This window comes from Phyllobates terribilis, unplaced genomic scaffold (assembly GCF_046119375.1).
Source record: "Phyllobates terribilis strain yellow unplaced genomic scaffold, ASM4611937v1 Scaffold_13__5_contigs__length_258822181, whole genome shotgun sequence".
Classification (NCBI taxonomy): Eukaryota; Metazoa; Chordata; class Amphibia; order Anura; family Dendrobatidae; genus Phyllobates; species Phyllobates terribilis.
The window spans coordinates 134655510-134668573 of record NW_027362773.1 but is presented as its reverse complement, the minus strand read 5'-3'; the positions used below and the strand labels follow the sequence as shown (position 1 = coordinate 134668573).

At 40.5% G+C, this 13064-nt stretch overlaps 1 protein-coding gene across 3 annotated transcripts in view; it reads right to left on the bottom strand.

Moving 5' to 3' along the window:
• Positions 1 to 13064, bottom strand: part of LOC141174071 (uncharacterized) — a 239689-nt gene that overhangs the window by 89767 nt on the left and 136858 nt on the right. For all 3 annotated transcript variants that reach the window (XM_073658712.1, XM_073658710.1, XM_073658711.1), the window contains exons 20-24: positions 10997 to 11148; positions 9950 to 10088; positions 9756 to 9866; positions 6887 to 7066; positions 2948 to 3187 (exon numbers count right to left, since the gene is read on the bottom strand). In XM_073658712.1, coding sequence (XP_073514813.1) covers positions 2948 to 3187; positions 6887 to 7066; positions 9756 to 9866; positions 9950 to 10088; positions 10997 to 11148 — 822 coding nt within the window. The remainder of the gene's footprint in view (positions 1 to 2947; positions 3188 to 6886; positions 7067 to 9755; positions 9867 to 9949; positions 10089 to 10996; positions 11149 to 13064) is intronic.

Genomic DNA, 13064 nt, shown 5'->3' with positions numbered 1-13064 from the left:
AAGTAAGGTACGCTCGGCGGGCATATCTAAAGATCGCGGTCAGTCACTCCTGCACATCCTCTCTATACGGACACACTTTTCATATTTCTTGTGCCGACTCTCACAACTCCAGGTATGTAACTTCTTCTAGGTCACTGGCATTGGTGCCACCATCTTCTCCTCTTCACTCTATTTATCTACTTCCACTCAAGTATTCACTTATTTTTTTGGTCTCACATTGGACCCTCCTCTCTATATATTACCACTGGTTTAAATCAGCTCTGATGAGATTCATAAGGGAATTCTATTTCCACATATGTGGTTATCTTAGCCTTTACATTCATGATGACACTTGTTCTTTTTGCTACAGTCCTACTTCATGTTCATTATTTTATATAAGTTCTATATTACACATGTATTCACACCCACATATGTTTTCCATATTATTATGGCAACTCTGTTTGATTAATGGATATATCTTATGACTGCTTATAAAGTCTGCATTTATATATATATATATATATATATATATATATATATATATATATATATATATATAGATTTAGATTTTGCTGTTTCTTTCTGTATTTTTCTTTTCAGATTTTGGTCACTGTATTTTATGCTATGTTTTATATTGACACAGATAACCTTGACAAAGGCAATAACATGCCAAAAGGTTGGATTTGATCTGCTTACTTTTGTGTCGGCTGTGAATAAAATTTTCACTTTATGCATCAATTTTTGTATTTCTATGAGTGCTGAAGGTTACGTTTATCTAAGTAATTATTACTTTCCTATATGTTTCATCACGGAATTGGGGAAGAGTATAAAAGGCTCTCCTCTGGTTAATAGAAGACCTGTGATAGGCTTGGGCTTGTCCTTCATTAGTTCAGTGAGCTAGATGCCAGAGTAATTTGTTCATCGGGGAATATCATTGGACTGAATGCTAGAGCAAGACATAAGGAGCTGCGCTGTGGATCACATAGAGTTCATTCTTGGTGTCCCATAAGCAAAAGTAACATCACCTAGCAAGGCATCATCTAGCAAAGCTTGGAAAAAATCACTGAAACAGATGGTGATTGAGATAATTGTTGCTGTTTCAGGGTAGTGGACTGCACTACAAAGTGTAAACAGCAACAGCATAGTGCCACCTCGCATGTACTGCAACCATCAAACTTTTGTAACCTAAAATGAGTTGAGACATTATGGTTTGAATAAGAAAGTAAAATCCTTTCAATTAACCTCGGTCTACAACTGTGTCTTCAAAGAGGAACTCACAACCATAAACTTATACAGACACTGTGAAAAAGACCCCATGCAAAGATATATAATGCAAAGAATCTGCTACGCCTGAACATACTTTAAGGCATGTCATATATGTATGTTGAACTGATCCTCCAAAAAATAAGTTACTGTAATTGGTAAAATGATAAAAGAAGGCAAATTCGTGTACTACTATTACCTACCTTTTAATTGGATATAGGGTAGGGGTAGTGGGAACTATTCACGTCATACAAGAGTGGCCAGGCACAGGAACATTTATTAATCATTAAGGCGGATCTGTCACCAGATTTCCAAATACAATTTGTACACATTATTGATTAGATCTTTTATACCTGATGAAACTGCTATAATTACTTTATGATTCCCTGTCAAAATGGCTGTATTATCTTGATGTTAAGATGAACATTTTAGGAGCCCAGCTATAGAGTGAGAGCGCTCATGCATCCAAAGATATTCTATTCCCTCCAACTGTGACATTTATGCCTGTCCCCTCTACTTCTGCTTCGCTCATCGGTTGACGAAGAGTGGGCTATTCAGTAGCCTTGTTTTATTACTGGGATTTGTGACTCTGGCCGGTCCAGAAGCCTTAGGGTTAAATTCTATTAGGTTTATTGCTGATGTGAGCACTGACTGGTGCTGGTCATTATTTAAACCCCTGTAACTCAGTTCCCACAGCCAGTCAATAGCTCCTTTGTGCTGGTATATACATTTGTGCTGTGCTCTTGTGTTTTGTCCTGATTTTTTCACCTCGGCTTGACATTTTACTTCCCCCTATTTTGTTCCTGACGTTACCTCCAGGTTGTGACCTGGCTACCTGAGTATCCTTCTTACCAGCTTGCACCACCGAACAGAACTCCGTGGTCCCCGCCCATGGAACCCTGTGTATGTCCAGATCTCTGTACAGGGGTTAAAAGGTGAAGACCAGGAGAACCCCTGGGTTGTGGAAAAAAGAGTAGGTAGCTCCAAGCCTGTTTGTGGTAACTATTTTGAAGCTGGCAGGTGACCATGAACAGTTGTGGCACCAACTCAGTCTGGCTGACAACCGCAGCTTATACTGAGTACTGAGCGGTGTGAAATCTCAGCAGCAAGAGGGACACTGAGGAGCAATCAATAAGCCTAGGTGGGCAGAGATTGAGTTTACAGTCTCATAGTTAATACAGAAATCGTATTAGGTGTAAGAGATCTACGATAATAATGTATGCGGTTTATATTGGGAAATTTGGTGACAGATCCGCTTTAAGTTCCTGTGGCTTATATAGAGCTAGGAGTGTACACAAGGTGCCTTTATATGTAATTACATCAGTCCACATCCCCGATGGGGTTCTAAATCTTATTTAAAGTCAAAATGACTAGTATGTATAGATCAGTATATTTTGAAGGAAACCCATGCAAAATCAAGAACACATGCCCTTGGTTAGATTCAAAGCCAAGACTTCAGTGCAGCATGGAAATAAGTGCTAACCTCTGAACCCTCCAGTGCTGGAAAAATGATAACCACTAAGACATGAGACAGCCTGTATATTCAACACAAATAGAATTTTGGGATTTTTTTTTAGTTCCAAAAATTCTTACAATTCTAAACAATGGTGGCAGTTTGTCTAGGAATCCTCTAACTACTGAATTGATTCACCACATGTGTAATAAATTAATTTTTACTGTCCCTGAAAATTTTAGGAAAGTTCACCTGAGCATGGCAACTCTGAAAGACGTCACTGGTAATTATGTTGCACTGTCTCAGTGCCCAAGACTTTCTGTATGGGTTGATAGAACAAGGATCTTTGACGACATCCACATTTGGACAGTTTGGAGACGTTTTCCAGCTGTTACCGAATTCCATCAGGTTCTCCACCACCGATTGACTCCTTGTAGTGAAATCATTGTTGGCATTTCCATCGTAGTTACCACAAATCCCACAGACTTTTCCCTTCATGAAAATAAACAAAAGATTTAACAACTTTATATGGTAATTATTATACAACTCTAAAAACTTTCCTATACAAGGCAAATCATCTCTTTTTGAGACACAGAAGTAGCTAGTAGGGTAAAACCCAAAGTTGAGTAGATACTTGCTCTGGTGCTTCAATTGATTTTAACTGGTTTATATCTTGGGAAAATTATTAAATACTTTTCTTCTTAGAAAAAAAAATATTTTGGTACTACCCCCCATTTAATAATTCATGATCAATATAGCCCATTTCTTAGCCAGCTTGGCAGGATGACTGAAATTGTTATGATGGGGCTACAAGATCAGGACAGTTTAGATCAATAACTGTATCAATATATTATTTTACAAGTATTACATAGTGAGCAGGGTGCCCATATACTGTAAAGTATAATCAACTTTTTCAAGACAGTTTAGATCAGGGGTATCCAACCCGCATGTGGCCCAGGATGGCTTTTAATGTGGCCCAAGACAGATTTTAAGGCACAGTGGGCCACTGGACCTTTAATTTTTGTGAACGCTGTGTGTGCACACGTAGCATTCTGTACTGAACACTGGCAAGCACAGAAGACAGGGTTACATTCAACACTGGCCAGTACCAGGATCAGGATGTTCTTTGTAGGCAGAATTAGTGCACTTTATCCTCCTGTTCTGCTCCCACCATTGCAGCTCTGTAGCGCTGAAGATTTTCATGTACAGGGTTTGGGTGAGAATATACTCTATACGGTGTCTCCTATGTGTATATACCAGAATCATGTCTCCTATGGGATGTGTTTATATTAGTCTCATGTCTCCTATATGATGTGTATTCAGCAGTCTCAGTGTCTCCTATGTGGTGTGTACGTGGCAGTTTCATGTCTCCTATGACATGTATACACAGCAGTCTCATGTCTTTTATGTGATGTGTATACAGCAGTTTTAAGTCTTTTATGCAACCTGTATATAGCAGTCTCATGATCCTTATGTGATGTGTATACAGAAGTCTCATGTTTTTTAATGTGATGTGCATATGACAGTCTCATGTCTCTTATGTGATGTGTAAATGGCAGTTTCATGTCTTTAACGTTATATGCATACAGCAGTCTCATGACTCTTATGTTATGTGCTTTGAGCAGTCTCAAGTTTCCTATGTCATGTATACACAGCAGTCCCAGTGTATCCTATGTGATGTATATGCGGCAGTCTCATATCCCTCATGTGATATATGTATACAACATTCTCATATCTATATGATATAGATAGCAGTTTACCATATGATATATATTCAGCAGTCTCAGTATCTCCTATATGACGTATATACAGCAGTATCAGTGTCTCCTATGTGATGCATATAGAGCAATTACAATGTATCCTATGTCATGTTTATACAGCTGTCTTAGAATATCCTACCAATATCTCAGAATTTGTGTGTTTATCAATTTTTATGTCTACAAGCCTATGGGAAAATAAATATTAATTGTAGACAACCTATTTTAAGGGGACAACTTTGAAAGACTCTACAAATAGAGCGCTCCATAATTAACATTATTATGTGAGGATTATTTTGATTATCAGTGGTGTAAGATATCACAAAAATTATGCATGGACTCTTTCTTTTGCTCATCAACTTTCGTTAGTGTTTGTGCATTTATTGTGCCTAACAAGACAACTCTTCTTCCAATGCTTCCACCTTTGGTTTATATGAAGGTATATATATATATATATATATATATACACAGTACAGACCAAAAGTTTGGACACACCTTCTCATTTAAAGATTTTTCTGTATTTTCATGACTATGAAAATTGTACATTCACACTGAAGGCATCAAAACTATGAATTAACACATGTGGAATTATATACTTAACAAAAAAGTGTGAAACAACTGAAAATATGTCTTATATTCTAGGTTCTTCAAAGTAGCCACCTTTTGCTTTGATGACTGCTTTGCACACTCTTGGCATTCTTTTGATGAGCTTCAAGAGGTAGTCACCGGAAATGGTTTTCACTTCACAGGTGTGCCCTGTCATGTTTAATAAGTGGGATTTCTTGCCATATAAATGGGGTTGGGACCATCAGTTGTGTTGTACAGAAGTCTGGTGGACACACAGCTGATAGTCCTACTGATTAGACTGTTAGAATTTGTATTATGGCAAGAAAAAAGCAGCTAAGTAAAGAAAAACGAGTGGCCATCATTACTTTAAGAAATGAAGGTCAGTCAGTGCGAAAAATTGGGCAAACTTTGAAAGTGTCCCCAAGTGCAGTTGCAAAAACCATCAAGCGCTACAAAGAACCTGGCTCACATGAGGACCACCCCAGGAAAGGAAGACCAAAAGTCACCTCTGCTTCTGAGGATAAGTTTATCCGAGTCACCAGCCTCAGAAATCGCAGGTTAACAGCAGCTCAGATTAGAGACCAGGTCAATGCCACACAGAGTTTTAGCAGCAGACACATCTCTTCAACAACTGTTAAGAGGAGACTTTTTGCAGCAGGCCTTCATGGTAAAATAGCTACTAGGAAACCACTGCTAAGGACAGGCAGCAAGCAGAAGAGACATGTTTGGGCTAAAGAACACAAGGAATGGACATTAGACCAGTGGAAATCTGTGCTTTGGTGTGATGAGTCCAAATTTGAGATCTTTGGTTCCAACCACCGTGTCTTTGTGAGACGCAGAAAAGGTGAACGGATGGACTCTACATGCCTGGTTCCCACCGTGAAGCATGAAGGAGGAGGTGTGATGGTGTGGGGGTGCTTTGCTGGTGACACTGTTGGGGATATATTCAAAATTGAAGGCATACAGAACCAGCATGGCTACCACAGCATCTTGCAGCGGCATGCTATTCCATCCGGTTTGCATTTAGTTGGACCATCATTTATTTTTCAACAGGACAATGACCCCAAACACACCTCCAGGCTGTGTAAGGGCTATTTGACCAAGAAGGAGAGTGATGGGGTGCTACGCCAGATGACCTGGCTTCCACAGTCACCAGACCTGAACCCAATCGAGATGGTTTGGGGTGAGCTGGACCGCAGAGTGAAGGCAAAAGGGCCAACAAGTGCTAAGCATCTCTGGGAACTCCTTCAAGATTGTTGGAAGACCATTTCCGGTGACTACCTCTTGAAGCTCATCAAGAAAATGCCAAGAGTGTGCAAAGCAGTCATCAAAGCAAAAGGTGGCTACTTTGAAGAACCTAGAATATAAGACATATTTTCAGTTGTTTCACACTTTTTTGTTAAGTATATAATTCCACATGTGTTAATTCATAGTTTTGATGCCTTCAGTGTGAATGTACAATTTTCATAGTCATGAAAATACAGAAAAATCTTTAAATGAGAAGGTGTGTCCAAACTTTTGGTCTGTACTGTGTATATATATATATATATATATATATATATATATATATATATATATATATATATATATATATATATATATATATTTATTCAAGCCAAACATATACCAAAAGGTCTCTCTTTTGACGTGTGTTTGACAATTGAAGTCTAGAGGATATGTGAACATATCCTAAATGGTGTAATTACATTAGGTAGAAATTCAACGAGTTATTTTAAAGAAAGTAAATCATAGATTACAGGTAAGTTCAATTACAAGCAAAATTATAACCTGAATTAGAAAACATTAATTCCATTATAAGTGGCTCTAAGGAATTTTAGATAAAATGAATCGGACAAAAGTCTGTTACCTGGAAGTGTGAGGCAAGCTTTATATAGATGGTTGTCTTCATGTCCCACATGAGAATGACCCCATTATCACTTTTCATAATCAGATACATGCCTCTGTGCATCACATCATAGGGAATTGTGTTCTCTTCTTCTCTCTTCACCACATCAATCTTTTCATTGTCAAGACGAAGCTCTTCACCCTTTTAATCACAGAGGTTAAATCAGCATCACATTGATATCTCGTTCTAAGCATTGAGAAAGGGGAAGATACCTTGAAATGTCACATGGATAAGCATCATAGGACCAGGTAATATGCAATGAAGGAGACTTTAGATTTGATAAGTCTATATGGAAATTAAAAATGTGTTTTTGAGCAGAACGATATGTGGCCAAAGTTGACTTGATGTCGTTGCTACATTGCTGTGCAATACAAGTCAATGGGGTGGTATTGCAACCCCAAGGGTACTGCAACTGCGACAAGCAAATTGCAAAAAGACCAACCACGTTGGATTTTTTTTACAACTAGCTTGTAGTGATCGGGTTCGCAACGCAACCCCATTAACTTGTACTGCAGTGCAAAGTAGCAGCGACACCTACAGAACTTTGGCTGCGAGACATGTGTGACAGCCAAAGTCACCATATAGCAACAATGTAATGAAACTCGAAATTTATCAGAGGGGCTCGTATGGGATAATACATTTAATTCATCCTCAGTTATGTCTAACATTGCACCCTCACTGGCTTGGCTTACTTTTGGCACGTAAATTTTTGCCACAATTTGCCGCACATTATTGCATTTAAAGATATCTCTTGAAGTCACACATCCTTTATGAATGGCCAGCAGACAGTGTTCTATATACATGGTAAAAAGTTTACAATTAGATGCATCAATTTTTGTCAAAATGCACCAAAATTGGGATCATAATCTACCAATGTCAAGGCGCAATGAAGTAAATCTGACAGAGGTATAGAGCACTGCGGATCAAAACACAGGTGTGAATGGATAATGTCTGGGTCGCAGTGCTGTTGCCTATTATTTTACTGCTAATCAAGAAGTTCATAAAAGCAGGGGCTGACATATCACTGGTGGCCCAAGCGGTAAGGTGTACCATTTCTACCTATAAAGCAGGTGGAATTATGCATTATGATGAGCTCTTGGGCTGCAAATATTGTTCTTGCACAGGGGCCCTTTTCTGTCTGTGTCCACCAGTTTAGAAAAGTATATACAACTGCAACATAGTATTACCCATAAGTAAAAGAAACATAGGATGGAAAAAAAATCTCCAGTGCATGCTAGGGTCTGGATCATCCAATAGTATAAAGCGATATGCACAAAAGACCGGCACTCACGTATGCTTATAGCGAAGGCAATGTTTATTCCATATTCTCCAAAGCATCAAATGTGACGTGTTTCGGCTTAAAGGGGTTGTCCAGAACTATTAATAATGTGGCAATCTATTTTTATGAAGAATAGAAGTTTCTTTGTAATTACCTTACGTTGCAGTTACTGCCTGTGAGCAGCGCTATCACTGGCCACTCACAGGCATCACGTGACCCCCGGCTGCAGCTGCGTCACACCCGGCATCCACCGCACGCTCTACCTCTCCCCATTCAATGGGAAAGCGCGCAGTGGATGCTGGGTGTGACGCGCGGGGTAACCCTGCCCACAAGCCAGCAGCCACCACGGGGACCACGTCACTAATGTCACGCCTCACTTGACGTGACATTAGCGGGGGTTCTCGTGGTGGCTGTGAGTGGCCCGCGGTAGCGCCGCTCACAGGCAGTACCGGCAACATAAGGTAATTACAAATAAGCTTCTTTTCACCATAAAAATAGATTGGCACATTATTAATAGTACTGAACAACCCCTTTAACAAAAGCCATTTTCAAACAGATTCTGTTTGAAAAAGGATTTTGTTTAGTCTCAAAGCATCACATTTGATGCTTTGAAGAATATGGAATAAACCTTGAATTGACTAGAAGCATTCGTGAGTGCCAGTCTTTTGTGCATTTTCAAGTGTGGGACGCCATTCCATGACCACCTTTCTCCTGAATGCCGACTGGAAGTATATTTAGATCAGACATGTCAAACTCCGGCTCGTTGGCCAAATCTGGCCCACAGGGTGATTGTATTTAACCCCTGACACCAGAACTGCCACCCCCAAGGTGGGGCCATTGTTCTGTATGGAGAACTATGTGAGGCCATTTACCTGTATGGAGGACTATGTGAGGCCCATTATACTGTATGCAGGACTATGTGGGGCCCATTATTCTATGTGGAGGACTATGTGGGACCCATTATTCTGTATGCAGGAATATGTGGGTCCCATTATTCTGTATGGAGAACTATGAGGCCATCATACTGTATGGAGAACTATGTGGGGCCCATTATTCTGTATGTAGGACTATTTGGGGGCCCATTATTCTGTATGGAGGACTATGTGGGGTCATTGTTCTGTATGTAGGACTTTGTGGGGCCCATTATTCTGTATGGAGGACTTTGTGGGCCCATTATTCTGTATGGAGGACTATGTGGAGCCATTATTCTGTATGGAGGACTTTGTGAAGCCCATTATTCTGTATGGAGGACTATGTTGGGCCATTATTCTGAATGGAGGACTATGTGGGGCCCATTATTCCGTATAGAGGACTATGTGGGGCCCATTATTTTGTATGGAAGACTATGTGGGGCCCATTATACTGTATACTGGTGGACCAGCGACTTTGTCCAAGTTTTTAATTTTGGCCCTCAGTGTGTTTGAGTTTGACATCCCGGATTTAGATAGTCTAAAGCAACGGTACTTCAAACTCTATCTTTTACCAAGTCGTAAAACAAAATTACAGTACTTAGGTTGTTATTAGTAACTGTTTAGAAATATGATTTCTTACTCCTATAAAGAACTTGAGGTTTTTTGAGCAGGTGGTGCCCGTTGTGCTGCAGGGAACGTTCTCAGTGATAACTCTGAAAGAGCTTTGACCTCCGTTCTCACCGCAGTTATCCTGTAGAGAAGAAAAGGCATGCATTGTATAATCCGTCAACACTTCATTCATCTCAGCTCTTCTAAGCTGTTTGACTAATGTACCTGTGCTAATATGTATTCACAGCTCCCACTAAAGGTAAATTGCCTGTTGTCAAAAGTGATATAATGTCCATCCCCATACACAGAACACGTTCCAAGGCAAGGCTTATGTGTGCACTGCCATCTTCTGTTCTTACATACACTGCAAAAGAAAGAACAATCAGCAGATGAGCCTATGTACAGTCATTATAGATTTACTACAGATTTGCTTTGGTTTTCTTCCGGCGGGCGGCCGCAGCCACCCATGACAGCTGATCGGTGGGGGTGCCGGGTGTCGGACCCCGGCCAATCAGACATTGATGACCTATCCTACAGATAGGTCATCGATATAAAAGTAGTGGAAACCTCTTTAATTTTCAGGAAGTAAAAAACAAATTGAGAATTAGACTTTTAAAATGGATGTGTCCTATGAGCAGGTTAAGACATTCTCCTCCCAATTAAAGAGAATCTGTCACCATGTTTTTGCTACGTAAGCTGGGAGCAGCATGATATAAGGCCTGGGATCCTGATTCCAGTGAGGAGTCATTTGCTGATCAGAATGCTGTCATTTTCATACAGTTTTATCTGCGGTGGACCTAGCAGAGCTCTGAATTCCTGAGCTCTGTGGCATATTTCTGTGTACACTGTGCATAGGCAGAAAGCTGTTAATCATTAGTGGGGGCAGGGTTACACAGAAGAGTTGACTAGGAGGCACGAAACACCTAGTCTAGTAGTGATAATCTGCTGCTGATAAAACATTGATTTTATTGAAACAGCAACACACAGCCAAGTAAGTGATTCATCACTCTAATCAGGCTCTCATCCCTACATTATGCTGCTCTCAGATTGCATAGCAAAAAAAAAAAAATCTGCTGACATATTTCCTGTAATTCATCTACTTTTCTGAACACTATGTAAAAGTTCCTAGATGTAAGAGATTGCAAATTTTTGAGCAAATATGGTGAAAATCAAAATGTGTGCATATTTTTCACATGAGGAAGATAAAATAAATTTCCTCTATTGTACTGTAAAATGCTGCATCCATGTTTGTTTCCGAAATAAAAGACTTACCATGTGTTACAACTAACAGAGATGCTGTCTCCTGGTCTATATGTGGCCTCATTATGTATACATGGACACTGCTGCTCACTGATACAACCTCCTTTTTCATCAGATACCAAGCCTGGAGGGCACACACAGCCTGACATACAGTAAGAGCTGAACTGTGGAGACACAAATTACATGTCAGACAATGCAAAAGTGATTGTTTTGAACTTATGTCAATTTATGCTACTATTAGTGTTGAGCGATACCTTCCGATATCGGGAAATATCGGATCGGATTGGATCGGACTGATACCCAAAAAGTATCGGATATCGCCGATTCCGATACCGGAAACCAATGCAAGTCAAGGGACACAAATATCGGAATAAAAATAAACCCTTTCTTTCCTTGTAGGTTAATTCTACATGAAGGAAAACAACTAAGAATAATGTAGAATGACATGAAAAGCTGGCAATTCAGCAGCGGCATACACCGGTACCCGATAATTTAGAACAGAAAGAATAGAGTATCACACATAGATTGGATAGATAGAAACATGTCAGTCACATATATATGAAGTACAGTGACAGTGTTGATTACTGTACTTGTCATTTAGTGTAAAGGATTTATTTAAAAAAATAACAGTGTTTTCATGCACCGTCTCTTTAAAAAAGCCGGCCGGCAATTCAGCATCTGTACCCGACAATTTATAACAGAAAGAATAGAGCATCACACATAGATTAGATAGATAGAAACATGTCAGTCACATATATAAGAAGTACAGTGATAGTGTTGATTACTGTACTTGTCATTTAGTGTAAAGGATTTATTTAAAAAAAAATTGGCGTGGGGTTCCCCGTAATTTTAGTCTCTAGCGGAGGTTAAGCAGACGGCTGGGGCAGATGTTTGAAGCCTGGGAAGGGGGTAATACCCACAGAGCTTCCCAGGCTACTAATATTAGCCCCCAGCTGAATACCTAGCCTTTACTAGCTATTAAAATGGGGGACCCCAAAAAAATGACGTGGGGTCCCCCCTATTTTAATAGCTAGCAAAGGCTAGGCAGACAGCTGGGGGCTGATATTAATAGCCCAGGAAGGGTGCCATGAATATTGGCCCCCTCCCAGGCTAGAAACACCAGCCGACAGCCGCCCCAGAAATGGCGCATCCATAGGATGCGCCAATTCTGGCACTTAGCCTCGCTCTTCCCACTGCCCTGTAGCGGTGGCAGTGGGGTAATAGGGCTGGGGTTGATGTCAGCTTATAATGCCAGCTGACTTCAAGCCCAGGTTAGTAATGGAGAGGCGTCTATAAGACACCCCCATTATTAACCCCATAGGCAAAGTTAAAAAAAAAACACAAACACCCAGAATAAAGTCCTTTAATTGAAATAAAGACACAATTCTTTATTGTTCTAAATTAAACCATACTTACCATCACGCCCATTCCAGCTGAAGCCAAAGATCTCCTGCAATAAAAGTAAAATAATAAAGCAACATCATCCTTACCTTTCCATGGTTCCCACGACGGCTCCAGCTCTGCTACATTCACATGACAGGCTGAATCGCAGCAGAACGCTGCCTTCCAGCTTGCCATGACGCACACACTGAGAAGGCCAGGCATGCTTGCGCTCCTCAGTGTCTCGCTGTGACGGAATCCAGATGAGCCAAGGTCATGAGCTCACCTCATGCACGTCACTGACCGCGTGGGAAAATTCTCCTGCGCTTGCAGTGAGCGTGAGAGAATTCTCCTGCTGAAGCGCTGAGCGCAGGAGAATTTTCCCACGCTGTCAGTGACGTGCATGAGGTGAGCTGAGTTCATTGGACATGACCTCGGCTCATCTGGATGCCGTCACAGCGAGACACTGAGGAGCGCAAGCATGCCTGCGCTTCTCAGTGTGTGCGTCATGGCAAGCTGGATGGCAGCGTTCTGTTGCGATCCAGCCTGTCATGTCAATGTAGCAGAGCTGAAGCTGTCGTGGGAACCATGGAAAGGTAAGGATGATGTTGCTTTATTATTTTACTTTTATTGCAGAAGACATTGGCTTCAGCTGGAATGGACGTGATGGTAAGTATGGTTTAATTTATAACATTAAAAA